At 45.7% G+C, this 21,209-nt stretch overlaps 1 protein-coding gene across 3 annotated transcripts; it reads left to right on the top strand.

The window, feature by feature from the left end:
• Positions 1-801: 801 nt before the first annotated feature.
• GOSR2 (golgi SNAP receptor complex member 2) lies at positions 802-15,939 on the top strand. 3 transcript variants are annotated; one of them, XM_027783066.2, is made up of 7 exons: positions 806-900; positions 3,588-3,652; positions 6,347-6,455; positions 7,552-7,684; positions 10,526-10,666; positions 10,748-10,903; positions 12,561-12,699. In XM_027783066.2, the coding sequence occupies exons 1-6, from the start codon at positions 872-874 to the stop codon at positions 10,868-10,870; spliced, it is 600 nt and encodes a 199-aa protein (XP_027638867.2). In that variant the 5' UTR covers positions 806-871; the 3' UTR covers positions 10,871-10,903; positions 12,561-12,699. The 3 variants fall into 3 exon arrangements, with proteins under 3 accessions (XP_005234965.1, XP_027638867.2, XP_013152642.1); XM_005234908.4 differs by lacking the exon at positions 10,748-10,903 and having other exon boundaries at positions 802-900; positions 12,561-12,931; XM_013297188.3 differs by lacking the exons at positions 10,526-10,666; positions 10,748-10,903 and having other exon boundaries at positions 12,561-15,939.
• The last annotated feature ends 5,270 nt before the right edge of the window (positions 15,940-21,209 follow it).

Genomic DNA, 21,209 nt, shown 5'->3' on the forward strand with positions numbered 1-21,209 from the left:
CTGTGCTCAGCTCTGGGGCACTCGGTGTACGATAGACAGGGACCTGCTCGAGCAGGTCCAGAGGAGGCCATGAAGATGATCGGGGCTGGAGCACCTCTCCTGTGCGGACAGGCTGAGAGAGCTGGCATCCTTCAGCCTGGGGAAGGCTCTGGGGAGACCTCAGAGTGGCCTCTGGTACTTAGAGGGGGCCTCGGCAACCACAGAATTCCAGCAGGGGGCTGGGCTGGCACTAGATGTGCTGTAAGGTCCCCTCAGCTCCAACCGTTCCGTGACGTGACGCTGCGGAGCGGTCGCAGTTCGCGTGGCCGAGGGTAGCCCCGGCAGCCGCCACCCGCACCGAGCGCGGGGCTCCTTCGCACTGCGGGCACCCGGGTTGGGTTGGAGGGGCCTTCCAAGGTCACCCAGCCCAAACCCCGCGCAGTGGAAGGGACATCTGCTCCACCGGGTCGCTCAAGCCCCGTCCAGCCTGGCCGGGGGCACTTCCGCGGGACACCCACCCCCCCCCGCGGGAGCCGTGGCCCGGCTCGGGCGCCCTCCGGCCGCGCCGCTCTCCGGGAGGGGGGGAGGGGGTGCGGAGGCCACGAGGCCGGGCGCGGGCCAGGCGCAACCCCCGCTTGACGCGGCCACCGGGGCGACCCGGCCGGTGCCAGGCGGAGGCCAACGGCGCGAGCCCCGCCCACACAGCCCGGGAGCCCGGCCACGGCCCCCGCCCCGGCGGGGCGGCAGCGCCCCCTCGCGGCAGCGCAGGTGCCTGAGCAGGAGGCGGCGGCGGGAAGTGGCCGCGGCCGGCGGAAGCGGAAGTCGGCGGGGCCGGAAGCGGACGGCGGCGACGTGGGCGGCGGAGCGGGGCCGGGCGGGCCACGGCGCCGCGATGGAGGGGCTCTACCACCAGACCAACAAGTGCGTGGGGTGACGGGGCGGCTGCAGGGCGCTGAGCCCCCGCGGGAAGCCGGGCCCGGCCGCGGACTTTGCGGGGGTGTAGGGGGAGGGCGGACGCTGCTGGGCCCGCCGCGCTCGCAGCGCCCTTCCGGAGCTTTTCCCTGTGAAAAAACACCCCAGAAGTCGCGGCTGGCGCGGCGGGGCGCTGCCTGGGGCTGTCAGCCGTGCAGGTAAAGGCCTGGCCGAGGGGGCCGGGCCCAGCGGCTGCCGGCCACGTCAGTGCGCAGGCGAGCCGGGCCTGCTCGCCTCGGGCTCCTACAGCTCCGCATTGCAAGTGGCCGCTGGAAGCCAGTGCTTATGTTTTATTCAGTGTACGTACGTGTAAGGCGTAGTAATTTAGCAGGGGCTTTATGGCAGCAGGGGTTTTGAGATGGTTAGCAGACACAATTTAAACGACCTCAGGAAACGTGTGATTCCCTGACGGTAAAACCGCTCCGTTTTGCTGATAATGCTGATCCCATGAGGTGGAAGTGGTATGGAAATTGCAAAATAAGGTGAAAAATCTTGCAGCCCTGGGTGATACAGAGTAACTTGTGGGAAGGAGGTCGAAGGAGACAGTTAATCCAAATATTTCAATTTTTTGTGGTAACGGGGTTCTTTGTTGAGCTCTGTTGAAGGAGGTGCTGTGGTAAGAGACCCTCCTTGAATAAAGATACAGAGTGACCCTGTAGGGAGGAGCGGGCAATCCTGCTCTTGACCTAGAAATGCATACCCGTAATAGTAACTTATTGATAAGGGGAATAATCTTGTCTTGTTCCTGTTTCCATATTGCCTTATTTTGCAATCATAAAATGGGTTGGAAGCACCTTGAGAGACCACCCGGTCCATCCTCAGCCGCGGTCAGGGACATCTATCGCCGGACCAGGTTGCTCCAAGCGCCATACAGCCTGACCTTGGACACTTCCAGGGATGGGGCACCCGCAGGTTCTCTGGGGATTGTAGTCACCGAGTTCTGGTTTTGTTGCAGTTTGCTGTCAGTCTGGGGATACCTTGAAGTTTTAAACTCCTCCCACCTTTTCCTCAGACTTACTGTATTTTCTGGCCTGGGAAGAGTCCTGGTGAGTGCGAGGTAGTTTTTCTGAGCCTGTTGCACATGGTCTGATTTGCCTCCTACGCCTGGGATTCTAAACAGGCATTTTAAGAGCAACGCAAGTCTCAGGCTGTTAGGGGCGTCCTAGGGAAACTGAAAACAGAACTATAGAACAAGTATGGGTTGCAAGATACTGGATGTTGAATTTGCTCTCTAGTTAATTCCAAGTAATGCAGGGCTTATGACATACTCGGTGATCTCCTTAGCAGCACAGTGTCATGATTTGGAAGATAGCCCTGATAGTTATTAAAAAGTCTCATGTAATAACTGAAGAGTAAGTGTTGTATTACTCTGTCAGGTAACCTGGTTTCAGAGATCTGGCTTTATAAACGTTTGTGCTGTAGTTATCAAATGGTACATACACCAGAAAAAGAGTCACTAATGTGACCAAAATTATGATCTCTTAAAATGTTTTGAAAAATGGTCATGGTGTTTTTGTAACTTGAAGTCTGAATCCCAGCTGCTGTGAGATTGTTCACACCAGGTATGACCAGAGGTCTGCCTGTCCCAGTGTGTGCGCAGCATTGCCTAACTGCAGAGCTCTAGGAAACAGTAAAAAATGGGCAAACATGCACAATGCTTTTGTTGAATACCGTCCCAGTCTCCCAGAAACGTGAGTCGTTGGGGTTCTTGAAGCAGAAAAATTTAACAACTGTCAGTGTCTGGGGTTTGTTGTTGCTTTTTTGTTGTTTTCTTTTGCCACTCTTTGTCCAGCAACAGGAGTTCCTTCTCTTCAATTTTAAGCTTGTAATTTCATTTGATGTTTCTGTAATTCATATGTTGTAAAAGACAGTGAAAATCATTCCTTATTCACCGTCTTTTGTGCTCTAGGATATCTCCCTGCTATCATCTCCAGTCCAGACTGAACAACTGTTTCTTGTATAAAAGCTGTTTGGTACTTTAATAATCTTTATTGTCCTTCTCTGAGCCTTTGCCAGTGCTTCTGTTTTCTTTTTGAGAAGGGAGGGACAAAACCTCTGTTTAGTGTTGAAGATGTGTACTACCTGTTTATGCCATGACATAAAGGTATGGTGTCTCATCTGCACTCTTGACTTGAGTGGTGTATGTAGGTAGTATTTCACCGCAGATCTATTATTAAGGTCTCACTTTTACCAGCTCTTCTCCCAGTCAGATTTTGCCTCTGCTGTGCTTATCGCTTGTGAGTTCCTGCTGTGAATCTGAAATCTTGTCTCCGTGGTTGTCTCGGAGTAGGTAGATTCTAATGGCAGGTCAGGTTATAAATACAAAAAGGAACCTAGAACTGGACTGGAAAGCTTTGAAGAAGAAAAGCCCTTTCACCTTGATTGTTGGTTTTAAACTGAAAGTTATTTTGTCTGTGCATATTAAGTGAAAGTACAGCTTTCTTCATACTGAAAAATTTAGTTGTTTTTTTGTGTTCAGTGATGGGCTGTACACACTGAATACCATGTAGCTGATTCCTATTTTGTTCTAAAAAGTACTTTTAAGTAAAAGAAGCTGAAAAGTGAGGTATTGAAAAATTATTTGTTTTATAGCTGGTAACTGACTTCTCCTGTTAATTTACTCTGTCTCTTGATAGGCAAGTCCACGAGGTCCAGTCTTACATGGGGCGCCTGGAGACTTCAGACAAGGAGTCAGTACACTGTAAGTAATTAATCAGTAATAAAAGTCCCACTTCAGTACTGATTTGATTTAGCTTGTTACTTTAACCTTTTGTGCTTTGTCTTACTAGAACAAAATGGCTCTTTAGTCATTGTGATCAGCTGGTGAGACACATCACTGATTTGGAATGCATTAAAATTATTTTACTATTTCACTTCAATAAGGTGATGTTTTATATGAAGGACAGAGTGGAAAAGACAGAAAAAGGATTTATTTCAAATCATCTCTCAGTTTTAATTCTTTAATTGACAAATAACTTTTACTGTACATGCTTCTACAATGTCTTGGTGTGGGAATGCAAGATAGTTTTTGGAACTCATTGTCAGGCTGTACTGTGGAGGCCTTCAACATAAACGGGTTAAAAACCTCCACGTTGATGCATTTGTGGAGGTATCAAGAACACACTGGTGTGGACAGAACTGCAGATTCAGAACATCACCGGGCCAGTTTTTTAGGAGCTCAGAAAACTGAGACTTGTGATTGTCTATCTGTCCTGTTATTTTGCTATTCCTTAAGCATCCACTAATTGGCAGTCTTCCCCAAAAGATGCTTAGTCCAGTTTCTGGGGAAAATGCATGTGATTTGGTGTGCAGGAATTTAAGCAGGGTGGTTCTGATAGTTTCTGCGTGCATCAGAGTCAGAACCTGTAATTCCATCGGCTTGTGAGAAATATGTAGGACAGTTAAGTCTGAAATTGCTTCAGTAAATTTGGACTATAACCCCGTGGTAATAAAATGACTGTAATAAAATGATATATTTTGACAGGACTTTTTACCCCAGTGCAGGATTGGCAAATGTATTTTGGACCTGTGTTTGAAGCCTTAATTACCGTGTGAGTAATTGCTAATGGGCCTCATCAGGAGCTTCTGAAGTGAAAGGACACTGCATTGACGTTTGCTGACTTCTGTTACCCTAAATGTATTTGTGAAGCATGATTTCACTGTAGAAAGGGCCATGATAATTTTGCTATCAAAAAATAATGGCTTGTGTAGACTTTCCGGACTGCTGTTCACTGGATGTGATTTTGGAACCTCTTGAAAATTAGTGTAATTTTCCATCTTGCCTCTGCTACTTGAGACCATTTCAAGAGATAGGATTATGTGCCATCTCATACAGTCAATAAATGAATGTACTGTTTGTCTATATATGTAAAGATACAGATATGTGCTCTAGATATTATTGCAGAATTTATGGGGAAAAGGATTATCTCTTGGCTGAAGAGCAGGAATAGGAGCCAGGAAATCAGACTTTCTATTGCAGCTTTCCTTTTCCGACTTTGGGCAAATAATCTTTTCTTGCTGAGAAAAGTGTAAGATGATCAAGGTAGTAATACTGTTGTTCGGACTAGCAAAAGCTGACGTAATTACCTGTCTGCTCTCTTGGTTGCTTTTCTGTTAAGTTTAGCTGTACCAAATGATGGAGAGATGAATTGGGATGATTCGATTGAGTTGTGTCTATATACGTGAGTTAGTTACTCTGTGAGATCGAAGGGCAAAGAAAAGGGGTTGTGTGTGCTGTTTGTTTTCCTGGATTCTGCTGCATGTGATTTTCTGGAAAGTCCTGCGGTACTGTGGAGTAGTTAGAAGTTGGTTAGTAATGCTTTCCTGTATACCTCTTCAGTCTAAATGCAAAGTAAGAACTTTACAGAGGTGTCTGTAGGACTTGGTGATTATTTCTGCTGTCTGACCACGGCAGTCTGAGACTTCAGGACTGTCCTCATGGCTGCGCAGACGTGACGATGCTTCTGTCCTCTATACTCAGAGTCTGGATGTGCTCTGGAGGGTGCGTGCCTTCAGCCTTACAGCTCACCCTCTTTGAACACAAGAATGTCAGACAATTAATAGTGCCTCCTGTCTTTCCCCCTTTTGTGCAATTCTAAGTTGTGAAATGCTGGATTGTGACATGGTTAGAAAACGTGGTTGTCAAATGAGGAAGGGGTTGTGGCTCGTACTGAGTTTTGCTGTACGACTACTACAGTAAGTTGTATCAGTATCCACCTCATTAAAGTGTTTATGACTTTGTGGCGTGTACTGTTGCCCCTCTGCTGTTTCTATGCAGGTTATCAGAAGCAACGGCAATGTAAATGATTACAGAGGCAGTTCTTTGTGGCCTTGTTTTCCCACTTGGAAGGGCTTCAGCCCTGTTTTGGCCATGTCTTTCTGAGCAGTCTGTCCAGTCTGCCAATTCCTGTCAACTCTGAATCCTTCCCATGCTCTGTTAGTTTCCCCTGCTATAGGTATGGATGATGTATATTATTAACTCTGCGTTAACAGTTTTCAGAGGTTTGAATCGCCGTTGTTGTGAGAATCATCTCGGCTATTAGCCTGCGTGAGCAAATCCTGCCGAGGGAACAGGAAGGGGCTGCAGGGGGAGTGTGGGAGCTTTAAATCCTAATACATGGAGCTGGTGGGGAAAGGCTCAGATACCTTGAAAGAGCAGGGGCTTTTCTAGCTCCCTTCTCAGAGGAGAAGGGAAACTTAAGAGTCTCTTATGACCGAGTTAAAGAAGTGGCTTTTCATTATATGTTCTCAGTTATCCGATTTATTTATTTTTTAATCCAGTAAGGATTTGTATCTGTTGGGTTTTAAATACTGGTTTGAATGCTTTTGAGCTTTTACCATCACTCAGATTGCAGTTCTTTAATTCAAACCAAATTACATTTTTATTTCCTTGCAGTAGTAGAAAATGAGATTCAGGCAAGAATAGACAATATATTCAGCAACTTGGAACGTCTGGAAATCCTGTCCAGCAAAGAACCTCCCAGTAAGCGACAGAATGCTAAACTGTAAGTTCACCTTCTTTGCTATGATAGTGTAGTGTAATCTTTGTAATTATTTTCATTAAATTTATTGAAGCTGTTTGCCTTTTGATTTGAGTGAGAAACATTTATACCTTGCATAACTTACCTTTGTGCTCTATAGTAGCAAAATTGAGGCACAGAGGCAAAACCACTTTCCTGCATTTAACCACAGAGGGGTGATGGACCTGGATTAATGGCTCTTTTCTGAGATGAGCAGAACATGGCACTTGAATGCTTTAAAAAATTTTCTACTCTATATGGCATTTGTGTAGGTAAGGAGTAAAATTACTTCAGTTGGTGTCATTTTCTCTGGAACGTTTTCCTAGATGTTGGTGACGAAAACAAGGAAGTTCCTAAAGTGAGTGCTGGTTTGAGCAGCAGGTTGGATCAGAGACCTTGGGACTTCCTGTTCTTATTCATTCTGTGACTCTACCATTAATGTTTAGTCCCAGAATGTCTTTGTAGATGCTAGGGATGGATTTCATGTCGCCTGTACTATAGAGGTCAATATCTGAAATAGTCATCTAGGCTTTCTTCATAGTAATCAGTCATTTCATCGTTGACAACGGAGTTCTGGACATTACTTGTTTTTTAGCTTAATGGAGGCATCTCCTGTATTGCCGGCTGAGTTTTAAGCTCCTTATAATAAAAACTCAAACTTAAGACCGTGGTGCTAATTAATGAAACTTGAAAGCATAACCTTTTATGTGAATGGAGGTCATAGAATCCTACTATCTTTCCAAATCTGTGGTAAATGAGGAATATATACATATATAACTCCTGAAAAAACTAGTCGTGGGGTAGAATGTCCAAGAGAGCTCAAGAATTGTGCTTCACATTCTGTCATTAGCCTCCAGTTAAATAATCACCTGTTTAGTAGAAAAACAAGGCATGGAACATCTAGGTCTGAATAGACGCCTAAAATTGAATTACCTTTATGTTCTAGATAAGTAGAACCCTTCAGTCTTTAGTATTTGTCACTGTTAATTTATAATGCTTCATTGTTCATACAAAAAAAATGCTGGAAAAGAATTCTATTTTTATCCCTGGGAATGTCTTCCTGTTGTTGATTTTTTTCTAGCCGAGTTGACCAGCTGAAGTATGATGTTCAGCATCTGCAGACAGCTCTGAGGAACTTTCAACATCGCCGTTACATCCGGGAGCAGCAGGAGCGACAGCGAGAAGAGTTGCTTGCACGTACATTCACTACTAATGTAAATATTCTTTATTTTAGTTCTCTGTCTTCTAGGAGACATAGTCTTTCAGAGTAGTTTCAGGCAAGATGAAAGGATGGCTCTCAGATTGCTGCTGTGAGATGCAGAGTACTGATAGAAAAGAATAACAATATGTGTTGAAAAAGAACAACTCTCTCATGAGGAAAAATAGGGCTATTAAGAAGTAGTAGTAAAAGGCTCCAGAAACTGCTGTTCCTATTTTATCCAGTGCAGCTCTGCCTGAATTTATATAGCAGTTTTGCAAAAGGATGAATGAGGTAGGTACCAAAGTATACATTTTACTTGGATTTGTGTCAAAAGTCTTTGTCAAATCATGAGATTTGTAAAATGTCTGGCTTTTATACACCCTACTGTCAGTAGATGTCAGCAAGCTTTAATTTGTTCAAATATAAATCACACAGCTGGGAAAAAAACCCTTGCTTTTTACCTATAAATGATTCAAAAGTTTTTAGTAACAGGAATGTGTTTCCACCTGTTCTTGTTAATTCTTAGATCCTCTGCTGGGAAGTCCCCCCAGTGTAAGTTCCTAGAGGAATTTTGCTCTGAATAATGTAGGTCTGCTTTCAGATTTCACCTTTTTGTAACCCAAAAGCTAGGCTTTTTCGTTTGTTTTAGATTTTGTTTGGTGGGTTTTTTCTTTTTTTTTCTTTTTTGTTAAAGGCATATAACCTAATGTTCGTTATCTGTGTTGTCATTCACTGTTAGGGAAAGAATGAATGTGAGCGGTCCTGGTTTTTTTGAGACTTGGGGAGTTCAGTGCACTTCCCAAAGCCTAACGGAAGGATGGCAGCTAGCATTTTCAAAATTATAAACAAGAGTTGACTTCAGAGGAACACTGACATTTGAAACTTATTTTCAAAACACCATTGTGTTCCTCTGCAAATATGAAGAATTTTTCCTAAAGGAAAACTTCTTGCACAGATATAAAACGTGTAAGGGGAACAGTTCTGAAAAGCAGTAGCAGGCTTGCAGATGCAAAATAAATGGTGGATTTTTTTTTTCTCCGTTAGATGTTGAAAGGTGTCTCAGGATGAAACAAAAAAAGCGTGGTTATATTGTATTTCTTTTAACTCATTACAAAAATGTGACTTTTAGGGTAGAAGGACCTTTTAATAGGAATATGATGATTTATTTGTCAGTTTATGGCCTGTCTGTTTTGGTTAGAAGTTTACACAGTTTCTGTTTATATACTACTCTATTCTATTAAAGGGAAATGTCAGCTGAGCATGTAAACATCCTGAGTAAGTCACTGTAACATACATACCAACTTTTGAAAGCTGTAGCAGTGTTCTGAACGTTTTGCTTGATTCGGAGATAAATATGGTCTTTATCTTTAAAGCTTCCTTTGTGTCATTCTGGAGAAACCCCCTAACAACAAATGAAGAATATGATGCTATCTAGTCTCCTTGTGAGGAGGGTCAAAAATCTACTTTGATATTTTTCTTGCTACCTGGTGGTGTACAAAAAATAAACAACCAACCCCTACAAGCTCCTTGTACAGGAAATGGAATCCCTGCTGATTTGAAGTTTAATAATATTTCGAGTAATAGCCATTCAGCTGCAAATCCAAGTGCTTCTGTTCTGCAAACTCATGTAAGACAAGACACTTGTTTCAACCTTAGTGCTTCATTAACATTTGCTCAGAGAGATGTGTATGCTGTCACAGCTTCTTCATCCAGTGACTTTGACCCTACAATTGCTGACAGGTCTGTCCTTTATTCTTCATTTTACAGTAAGCAGAATACTTGCCTAGGCAGGATAACATCTGACACTGGATTGTACATGTCATTCCCATATTGACACTTTTTTTAAAACAATCCCCAGAGTCTACTCAAAGCAAGTTTGGTGATCCTACATGCTTGTAACCTACAGCTGATAGTCAGATGTAGGGTATTAACCATCTTCTGCCCTAAATAAGAATTCTACATTTTGATAGTTCTTGTTCTGAGCACATGGAAGCAGGTAAGCCAGCGTTTCCACACTTGCCTCTTACCAATGTCATGATTCCTGTTCGTAAAAGGACGAGCTATTATCTTGACTTTCTCGATGGAATGGTGTCCAGAGAAGATTAAACTGGAGGCCTTTGAAAGACAGAAGTGATCACATCCTCTGACCTCTTGTGCAGTCCAGATTACAAAATCCAGTTATTTCCATTTCAAGATCCATAGCTTCTGGTTGAGCTAATGCATCTTCTCTGGAAAAACTTTACTTATTTGTAATTTGTTTTTTAGATAAGGCCTTGGGTGTTGAATGAGTCAGACCGTCAGGGAACTAGGTTCATGGCTGTTTGCCTTCACTAGAAGAAATTTGCACCATGTTGTGAATTCACAGAATGTAGTCTCCCAGACACTGTGTTTTGCAGGCCTTTTGTCACTTAGAAATGTGATATTAAAGTCTTCCAAACGTCTTTCACTTGCCATAATCAAATGACTCCTTGTTAAACACCTTCTGTTAGTTTTGATGTTCTCTCTTGTAATACCCTTTCCTACATATATCATGAACTGAGATTATGAAAAATTATCTGCTTTTAATCTAATTTTTTATCCTTTGAGATCTAACTGCAGTTGAACAGCTGATCAACTTTGCCTTTTGGCTCGCTTCCTGTAGGCTTCTCTAAATTACTTTTTTACTCAAATATTAATGTTGTGTTTAATATCCTTGTTTAATACCCTTATGAAAAAATGTTTAAAACATAATCCTTCAAGTCCTGTCAAGCTTTTGCCACATTTGTTTCTGCATGTTCTTTTTCTGGATCTAACTTATGTGTGGGCAGTATGAGTGAGCAGGCAAGGTAACCAAGACCCTGCGTTTCCCCTACAGGACTCTGACACCACCATACCGATCGACGAAACATTACAGTTTAATGAATCCCTCCAGAATGCCCATCGTGGCATGGATGATCTTATTGGCAGTGGGACCAACATCCTTCAGGGGCTGAGGGACCAGAGAGTGACATTGAAGGTGGGGGCATCATTTTTTACCAAAAAGACCCCACATTTTTCTGTGTTTGTGATGACCAGGCTAAGTAAAATAAATACACAGGTTTGTTTCACTACAGTGCTTCAAGCTGAGAATGCTGGGAAGGGCCCAAACTCCATTTTAACTAAACCTGCAATCTTAACATGTTATCATCTTACTAGGAACATCTTTAAGCTCTTTTTGTAGCTGGATGACCTAGCAGTCTTCACCTGCCTGTTGGTTAGTATCTGGTGTGCTGAATGTTATGTTTTATTCTCCTACATTTTGTTTGGGTTTTGGGTTTTTTTTAAAGTGAAGAATGGGAAGTAATAGCTAGCTTGCAGATAGACGTTGACTCAGATGGACATCACTCAGAGCAGCGACAAAAGGCAGTGCATACATCGTAAGTCAGGAGAACTTAACCACGGCTGGCAAATAAGATGAAGGAACACTTGCAGGGCATGCTGCTTCAAAGAGATGGAGAGGAAATACTACTTCTCGTTGTAGTCAATAGTCCTGTCTTGCTTCTTTCGCTAGTTACGATTGCAGTAATGTGCCTGGATTCCTATTAGATCATGATGGGCCTTCTGCAAATGTCAGTGTGCCTTGTCTCAGCTGCCAGCTTGTAGCAAGTCAAGCATACTTCGGGTCAGAACTGTAATAGTAAAGTTGTTAGTGAGTCTATGCCCACTGCTACTGATAGTAAGATAGTAAGGTGTTTTTGGGAGCATCATGTTCTTATGTTTTCAGGGGGATATTTCTTCTCACTCCAGATGAGAAAACATCTGTTCATGTTCCTTTTCCCCTTAGCCTAGCTTTTCTTAAACTATCAAAGACTGTTGCCTGATGACAGATCTGGCAGAAGCAGCTAGCATAAAGACATCTTACAAAGATAAATGGGTTAATTTGGAAGCATGCTGTTCTGTGTAACTTCTTGGGTATTGGGTATAAATAGACAAGTATGAACCAAGTATTCCCAAATGGTTGCACGGCTTTAACTGTTCTAGTTGTACAATTCCATTATTCCACGGACTATAAGAACTGAAGAGTCTTCACTTGCCTATTGTTTGCTTTCATTTTAAAGCTTCCTATTTTGGTTTCTTTTCTCCAAGCAAGGTTTTCTTTTGTTCTGAAGTACGAATGGGATGGTATCCACTTCCGAACAGTGCCCACAGTACCTCTCTGTGCCTGTATTTCATATGGTTTCCTTTGAACGTTGCCCTGAAATGAAGCAGAATCATTCCTGCTGCACTGCTCATGTCCGGGTACCTCCAGTTCTGCAGCTCACTCTGTTTATCTGTCATGTGGTGGGATCCACATTCTTAATAATACCAACTGCTTCAGCAGTGAAACAAAACCGAGGTGTGGGCCTGCCTGCAGTGCACCTGCAGTCTTTGTTTAGTGCTTCTCTGGATTTCTTGAAATTGCATTAATTACACTTTTATATGCCTGGACCTCCCCCTGTTTCTGGACCTCCTTTTCAATCTGTTGTTGGTGACCGCTGTACGTCAGCGGGTGGGAGGGTCTGCAGGAAAGGTTGTCTGATCAAGAGGCTTCAAGCCTTTATTAGACCCTTATCTTAAAAGGTACCAGAAAAACTCTTAATGCCTCTGTAGGGAGTGCTTTTTCTCTGAGCCGCTTTCATGGGTCTCTATCCAGACTAATTGTTTTGTAACCACACTCCTGTTCATGTGTGTGAATTAATTAGTCTCATCATCCACCTATTTCCAGGGTCCTGTGGCCATCTCTTCTTAACTTGTAGGAAGTGTTGGCCGATAGCAAGTTCCATTGATTAGGATTCATCACTTGCCACTCATGATGAAATGTTCTTGGACTGTGGAATAAGAAGTGTTGGACCGTGAGGTTAATAGTTTCTTTGCTGTCTTTTTGTTCTTAGGGTACTCACAAGAAGATCCTGGACGTTGCCAACATGTTGGGCTTATCCAATACAGTAATGCGGCTGATTGAGAAGCGAGCCTTGCAAGATAAATACTTCATGATTGGGGGAATGATTTTGACTTGTGTAATTATGTTTCTCGTCGTGCAGTATCTGACATGAGCTACTGAACTATTGCCAGAGGAGATCCGTCTTTTGGAGCAAGACGGACTGTCCTCCAAACTGTACTTTCCTCCGAGTGCTGCTTTGGATGAGCCCCTCCTGTGAACTTCAGAGTTTACAAATCACTCTCAGCCACATGTCATGTGGAAAGCATGCAGGGAATCTAATTTCCCTGGGGAGAATGGCCCTATAAAAATAACTGTAGCCTTTACTGCTCTCACCTTACTGTTTGCAAGTTTAAGAATCTGGTAAAATAGGAAGCAGAAGTGAAAATTTTGCCCAGCTGTTTTTGTGAGGTTGGAATGTCCTTTTGGGTAGGTAGGGATAAGAGGATGCAAAGGCAGAGCGTAAGATGTAGTGAGCCTTTCCTGTGCTAGCTAGACAGTGACCCTGATGACTGCATTTTGCAATGGAAGAAGGCCACTGAGGAGAATTTTGCATTGTTTGTAGGCACACTCGTGCGGAGTAAGTGTGCAAAAAGGGGGGAAGTGAAGGGTCCCCATCTGCAAACTCACTGTTTCAGTTGGAGGGAGAAGGGTTTGTGAGGGAAGGGTCTTAAAGCATGGTTATAACCTCAGCTAGCTTTTTTGTTTACACATACAGTATTAACCAGCCCAAATCTTCCCGTTTCAGGTTGAAATGTTTCTCATCTCATCTGAGTTATGTTTTGGTACCTTTTTATGCCCCGCTGCTTCCCAGTGGAAGCTGAACACTGTACTTCTACCTGCTTTCAGTCCGATGCACGATGCCTGTGTCATCTCACTGTGCCTGGTACCAACTCCAGCCTCTGAAAACTAAACTGACATTTTTAATGCTAGTGCACATCATGGCTTGGTGTATTTGTTTTTTTGAGGTGGTTGGCTGGGGTTTTGTGCTCTGTAGCTGATGGGTTTTGAATCCATGAAGCGGGCAAGTATTCGCTGTGCTCAGGTTCAGATTTGTGATTTTTATGTTCATGGAGCTGGAATGGGCTCTCTCTGCTGTTCTTTACATTCAGAATAACAGGGGGATCAGGGCAATAGACCTTTCAGTTAAAATCAGTTGTTGTTAAAGTCTCCTGAAATTACGTGCCTTGGGATGGTAAACATCCCTCATCCTTGGGAAGGGTGTTATTTGCGTTATCCTTTGTAGAATTACTGTGAAAGACATGCTCATGCCTATCACCTCACAGAGGTGATGGCCAGCTTTGACATATCTCCTTGGTTGTAGATACCTATCCACATTTAAACATTACCAGTTACGAAATGCCTCGTTGTTTAAATGCGGTACTCCTTTCCCTGCAGACTGGGGGGGCTCTGTTCAGAGTGGCCATCCTGAGATTTTTGGGTATCATCCGTTTCAGTCAGCCTTCAGGTACATTCCCATCCCGATTTGTGTACAAGTCTGGAGCGTTTCCAGGTGTCTGACAGTGGCACAGGACTGTCAGACAGATTCAGATGGTGTGGCATAATGCTGGCAATTCCTCATTCTTTTTCTGTCTGGAATGGTTGTGGGTCTTTTAATTTGTAAGATTTACAAGTTCTGCATTCTGTCTTCGCTGCAGTAAGCTTTGCTTTTATTACATAGCCTGTTGCAAACTTGGAGAAATGGTATTAATAACTGTAAAAAATGAGTTCTGGTTAATAAGGCAAGTGAAACAGGCTTTTAGCTGTGCTTGTTTTACCATTGCATAACTGAAGTAGTTACGGACTTGAGTGCTTTGGCAGAGCTTTAAAGCCCAGATGCGAGTACCCAGCCTGATCAGCTGTCACAGGCCAGTCAGCTTTGTACTGGGAACCCAGGGCAGGAGGCGAGGCAGCGGCCAGAGCGCTGGTCGGCTGCACGGCGGGCACAGCAGTGGAGGCCAGGGTGCTGTCGATGCCTAGATAGTCCTATCGGGCAGCAGACGAAGGCAGGAAAGCCTGCGTGCTTGTTGAATATCCTGCGTGCTTGTTGAATATCCTGCGTGCTTGTTGAATATCCTGCGTGCTTGTTGAATATCCTGCGTGCTTGTTGAATATCCTGCGTGCTTGTTGAATATCCTGTGTGCTGCATGCCTTCTGGCTGTCCGTCTTGTGCTTCTCGATGTGTTTGACACTTCTGAAGTGTTCCGTGCTCTTTGTGTTCCTCAGTCAGCTTGGCTTTCCTAAGGAAATACATTGGCTGGCCAGGTACAGCATCGGTTTTCATTTGAGCCCAAGGGACAAGGGAATTGAAAGGAAAAGAGGAAGTCTGCAGTGATAGATCATCTATCTTGCTGTATCTTTAAATCTTAAATCTAAATTTATCTTTAAATTTATCTTAAATATGGAATCTGACAGATTTAGCATACTACGCAGCTGTGAGATCAGTTGGGCACCTTGTAAGGGATCCCTAGCAAATCTTTTTCTGTTCTGATAAACTGGTCCAATTCCACCTTGGTTTTACACCTTTATGGTTTAGTGTTTAAAGGATGTCATTTGATGGTGTTTGAAGTTTATATAGTTGTGACCTGATGTAGCAGTGTTTGTCTTAACACTGAGGTGGGACTCCAGCCAATTTATTTCCTTTTTTGGCTTGTGGTCAGAGCCATAAAATAATTGGAACTGGATTTTTTTTCCTGGTTTTGAGACTAGCTTGGCATTTTAATACATGTTTCTCTGTTTGTTTATTTTGCCCTTTTAGAGTCTCCTTGTTCTTGTGTAGGCTGTTTTCCCTTTTGTAAGCAAAGTGTCCTTGTTGTTTGCTATGTCTAAAGGTGAGATGTGGGGCTTGAAGGAACCACTTGGGTAACTGAGTCTGATGATGTGCAACGTCAAACAAATTTGTACTACATGTGAAGTCCAACATGATTTATAAGAGCATCTTGCACTGTGTCAGATGGTTAGTGCAAAACCCTCAAAGCCTCTGCCACTGCAGTGTGCCATAGTAGAAGCACAGGTAGGATCAAGATCCCTGCGAACATGAAATGAGGCAGAGCTGAAACCTTGGTGGCTTTACACATGTTGCTGCTACAGATCTCTGTAACGTTCCCTTTCTTACGAAAGACTGCGTTTCCTTCAGCAGAGCTGCTTTGCTTCTGTGGCGCAGCAAGCATTCCAGCTGTGGGATGAACTGCTCTCTCACGAGAGGACACTGTGGAAATTAACTTGCCTCTGGAAAAAAACTTTTTACCAGTATTTTATACATAAAGGGGTAAGGGTGGGACATGATGCGATTCATGTGATGTGTTACGTGAATAAAGATTTTTCAGCCAAAATGAAGTTTTTTACCTTGACTGACATGTAAAATGTCAAATACTTAAACAAGCTGGACAAATTCCAATATTCTAAGCATTGAGGCAGGTAAGGCAGGAGGCTGGCTCACAGCATGTGGAAGCAGAGGTCAGCTGTCTGCCGAGGAAAGGACAGATGTTACTCCAGGGTCAAAGCCAGAGCTCAGCTGCCATCGAAACTAGTGAGGCAGAAAAAGGGCTTGCATAAATGCATTGGTAGCAAAAGGAAACAAAGCTACCTGCCGAAGGGATGCGGACATTAAAAGGAGGTGACTCGATGGCAGTCTGTCCTCCACCAGCCTCCCAGTTTTTGCCCAAAGGAAGGCGTGTGGTGGCAGATGCTGCACCTCAAGGGGGAAACACATGAGGAGGCATACACCAGGAAGGTCCTGCATATGGCGGGAGAAAGTGCAATGAAAAAGATGGGAAGTGAATTTTCCAGTTTACTGGGAATGGCTGGAGAGAGGAGGAGGGTTCTGCAAAGAAGGTACCACCAGGGAGAAGGTCACGGGTGCTGTGGAGTAGCCCAGTCTGTGTCTCAGTAGGAAGCACGTCCCACTGCACTGGGGTCAGGTGGGGGAGAGCGTGTGACCTGGCTCCAGACCAGGCACTCCTGGTGATGGAATCACTGGTGAGACTGGTGGTGACGTGGCAGGCTTCCATGGCCCTGGAACTGGTGATGGCTCAGAAGGGAGGTAGAAATGGTGGTGGACTGGGCTGGCTGGGTAGGAGGCAGCTGGGTGCCTGGGGAACTGCGCTGCCGCAGGGAAGACATCCAGGACCTGGGTGTGCTCTGGCTGCTCCCACTTTGGAGAGGGACCAGACCTTCCCCTCTCCTGCCTTGTACCTGGTAATTGCAGGTGGGGGCTGGAATCCCAGTGTCCTGCACAACCTTTCTAGGTTCTAATTAAGGATAGCACAGGAAAAGCTTGGAAAGCAAAATGTAGCTGTTGATAAAGAGTTTGTGGATTTCAAATGTGAGATCAAGGGGTTAGATTATCTTTCTCTTTCATTTATGTTTTGTTTTGCAGTAATCCAAGTTGCCCACAGTTACGAAACACTTACTAAATCAGAAAATAGCCAGCAAAGAATGCAAAAAGTTACAAAGTCATCTAGTGATGTAGGCATAAACTAGATACATAGATCAGATCAGCCTTTGGCAGTCTGCTGAGACAGGTCTTCACAGTTTATCTTCGAGGGTGGTCCCCTGAAGGATTTCAATATGATAAGCAGCAGCTCAAGCCTAGAAATAGTGTTGCTTCAGCAGTGTGCTTTGTGTGACTGCATGTGTAGAAATCTAGGAGGGTATAAAACAAAGACTAAGGCTAAGTGTGGTCAGTATTGTGGCAGTTAAAACCAGAGTGAAATGTGGCTGAGGTATACGCAGATTGGAGGGAGAGACAGTAAGACATTATGATTGGGTGGGACAGAATTAATTTAGAAAGAAGATAGTACAGGTAAGTACTAGAGGATGTTTATACTGGTCTAGTAACCAAAACTTAGGTGTGCCTATATATGTATATTGGTTCCAAATGTTAACCTGATCATGCATGATTAGAACAGATAGGTGTTAAAAATCACCACCACCTTTCGCATAAACCAGACCCACTGGTAACACCGCCATGACTATATAACAATATTGAATGTCTCACCTCTTTGTGAGCTGGAGCGCAAGCCAAAGGTGAGGTACTGTGTTCCCGCAGTAACTGTAACAGCTTTGATAGCTGCTCTGCAGAGGGTGCTCCTGCCTTGCTCTGTTTTGTCTTGCCTAAGGCCTGTGGGTGCTGAAGCCTTTCCCTCTGCAGAGCCCCCCACCTCCCCCAGCCCCTTGGTCCAACTCCAGCTCTCCTGTACCTGGCAAGCACCAGCTGCTGCAGTCCTGGGTAGATTCTTGGCAGTCATCTGCCCTTTTCCTCCCCAGGCAATCATTTGGCTCCTGTTCTACCACTCTTGGTTATCTTTGTACCTTGGTTTAGCAAGGTGAAAAGCTAAGAGCAAGAGAGACGTGGGGAGAAGGGAATAATAAAACAGTGACAGGACCAGGGAATAACAGTAAGTCATCAATGTTCTGGAAATGGGCAGTAGAAATTACAACCCGCTAGACTTCAAATGATACCAGACTCGCAAAATACAGGGCAGGTACATTGTCGCCAGAGATCAGTTGTGCTGGACACGCTAAGGGGGGTCTGCTGCCCTCGGCCATCGCCATACCTCCAGACCAACTCAGATGCTGGCATGGTGCGTCCCCTCTTTATGGACAGGGAGGAGGGCGCAGCTGGGCTGGCTGGTGGCACGTAGGAAGAGCCCTACAGGAATCCTCAGGCACTTTGTTTGTCTGCAGAGCCTGGGATCGCACCTGGTTTGGTGGCAGGGCTCTGGGATGAGCATGCAAGTGCCCATCTATCGCTGAAGCCCAAGTGCCAGGGGCGAGCTGGGAGCAGTAGGCACGGCTGCCCATGCAGCTGCCGATCGATACCCGCGATCCCAGTGGCTCACAGCAGCACTCCCAGGACAGGGACATCATAGCAGCAAGGATGAGACACGACAGCCACAGTCCTTCCCACGGTGACCTGTGCACTCCAGGGAACATCACTCCAGCTGCCATGAGGCACCCAGACATCAGCAGGGCTGGAAACTCTGCACAGGAAGATCTTGCCAGACACGGGATCGGAGAGGAATTAGGCTGTTTCCATCTACCTGCTCTGGACTGTGCATGTCAGAGCCACATAAGGAGACACCTTGCCTGGACGGTTTGGCTAACGCTTCGAAAGAAACACGCTTGGTTCTGCAGCTGTGTGGGCAGCCCAGGCAGCTACTGCTTTGATTTGCAGCCTATTGCTGAGCAAGCACTTGTAAATGATCTCCAAGCTGAAACCATGCTTTTGGCTTTATGAGTTATAACCTGGACTAAAAGCCAGGAACAGGGAAATGACTTCTTAAATGTGGTTTGGTTGTACAGTTGAGATCTGGGGCCAGAACCTGATCTGCCAGGAAAAGGAGACTTCGTGCCGCCTTCAGTAACCCCAGGCAGTCTCGCCTGCTGGAACCTGATGTTCAGAAGCAGGAGGTAGTTCCCTGGGGAGTTAAACGAAACACCACATGCAACTGAACAGCGTAACTCAGGCTGAACTACTGCGGCAAAGCGAGGGGTGCACCTAGAACACAAAGGCGATGGTCTGGCAAGAGTCCCTGGACAGCCTGGTCCCCACCCCCCCCAGCTCTTCTCCACCAGTCTTCCTGACACAGCACAGGCAAAGGAGCCAGACACTGAACTCCAAAGGCAAAACAATAGTGGGAGCTTGCTCACCTTCCAGAACAAGTGTGAAGGGGCGTTTCTGCAGCTGGTGTTTCCTTGCCCCACAAATCTGTGTGCAGGCCTGGCTTTGGCCACGTGAGTGGGGATGGAAGGAGCTTATCCCTTCCTCAGTGCTCTGGAACTGGTGGGAGAAGAGGGAAGGATGGAGAAAGGACATGTCTTACCTGTGCCCGTGGACTGCAGCTCTGCTGAGGGCAAGCACGTGCTGTGTCCTGCAGCTGAGAACAGCAGAGACAGTGCAGGACGTGGCAGAAGGCCCTGCACCTGCTGCAGCTGAAGGCTAAGCAGAGAGGAGCTGAGCACCCTAGACCGGACTGCCAAGGTGTGGAGGAGGGTCTGACTCAGCAAGGATCCAGCAAGCGAGGGCCCCGAGAAGGGGAACTGCAGGGAGCTAGCGGTGCTGACTGGATCACAGCCCATGGGAACACAAAGCCCACAAATGGGAAGCAATCTGGTTCCCCATTGATCCACACAGGCCTGTGCACCTTGCTGTGCTCCAGTCCCAGCGGGGCACAGAGATAGCACCAGGGTGTCCTGCAGTGCAAGCTCAACCCTTTGCGGGGGGAGAAAGTCAGTGCAGAAGTGTAGAGTGAGCCACTGGTGGGACCAGGAGGTGCACCAGCAGCGTGGGTGCCCCTCACCAGTGAGCGGAGCTGCTGCACCTCTGCAGCCAGCTGGGAATCGAGGCGAGGGAGACCCATCAGACACTGCACAGGCTGCGGGCACTGGGAGAAACAACAAGGAATTCCAGCGTGTCCAGGCTCCCCAACACAGAGGAATCTGTGCCTGAAGGCAAACGCCGCCTCCTCTCCTCCCTCCCAAGTCACCAGTGACAACTGCAGACGCAACCATTTCTACCCTAAATTTCCACAGGCATTTCTAGTCAGACCAGTCCTGCTGCCACAGAGCTGGCAGCTCAGGCAAGGCAGAAACGGCCAGCAGGCAGGGTGCACCCACAGGAGTGCTCAGAGCGAGCACAGGCACTGTTGAGCTACCAAGAAATTCAGGCTGGGGAAGTCACCCAGGCATGTGTTCTGAAACCCTCCCTGGCAGGCCAAAAGGGCCCAATATTTCCCTACATCCCAGCAGCTTCTGGCAAGGGATGCACCCAGCCTCTAGAGAAGGGGGTGAAGGCTCCATCGCTGCACAGTCGGCCCATCGCAAGAGAGACCGAGGATTTACCACAGGAACATGTGGCTGTGACCACAGTGATGGTCACATCAAAGTCCTCACTCCACCACCTTGGAGCAGGTGCCACTTGGCATAGTCTAAAATCTTGTCCAGTCCTAAACACAAAAGAATCAGAGGGAGCCAACAGCCCAATGCCAGACAATACTGGAACTTTAAATAATCATAACTGACTGGAGGAGGGTCATCTTTGTGTTTTACATCCTTACAGCCTGTTAATCACTCCCAAATCACTGCAGGGAACAGAAAAACGATGCGTTTCCTGCTCTTCACAGGCACATGCAGGACATGCTAGAGGAAGATGCCCAGAAGGATATGGGATTTCAGATCTCAGAGCTCTGTCACATGTTGGCTGCATGTATCCTACAAGACAGACCTACTTCTTGTGGTCCCTATCCCCTCATCATTATGGCCAGGGGATGTTTTGAAGTCACAACCACGACCTTCCAAGCCCGTCTGGTCCTTTCCAGGAAAGCAGGGCTAGCAGAGAACTATGATCTCCCAGGACTCAACCTGACAAAGAGCTGGGGCCTGTGATAATGTTCCTCCTGGGAGTAGGTGCACCCAAAGCTCACCTCCTCTGCAGTCCAGACAGGTAGCAAGACCCACAGAAAAGCAGGTAGCTACTGCACTAAGTACTGCCAGTCTTTCACCAACTGGCAATTAAATGAGCTTAGGATAATGGAGTCCAATTATGGCATTTATTTGTAAAATTATAATGCTCTGGCCCACAGATCCTGAAAATAAGCTA

The sequence above is a fragment of the Falco peregrinus genome, chromosome 18 (genome assembly GCF_023634155.1).
Source record: "Falco peregrinus isolate bFalPer1 chromosome 18, bFalPer1.pri, whole genome shotgun sequence".
Lineage (NCBI taxonomy): Eukaryota > Metazoa > Chordata > Aves > Falconiformes > Falconidae > Falco > Falco peregrinus.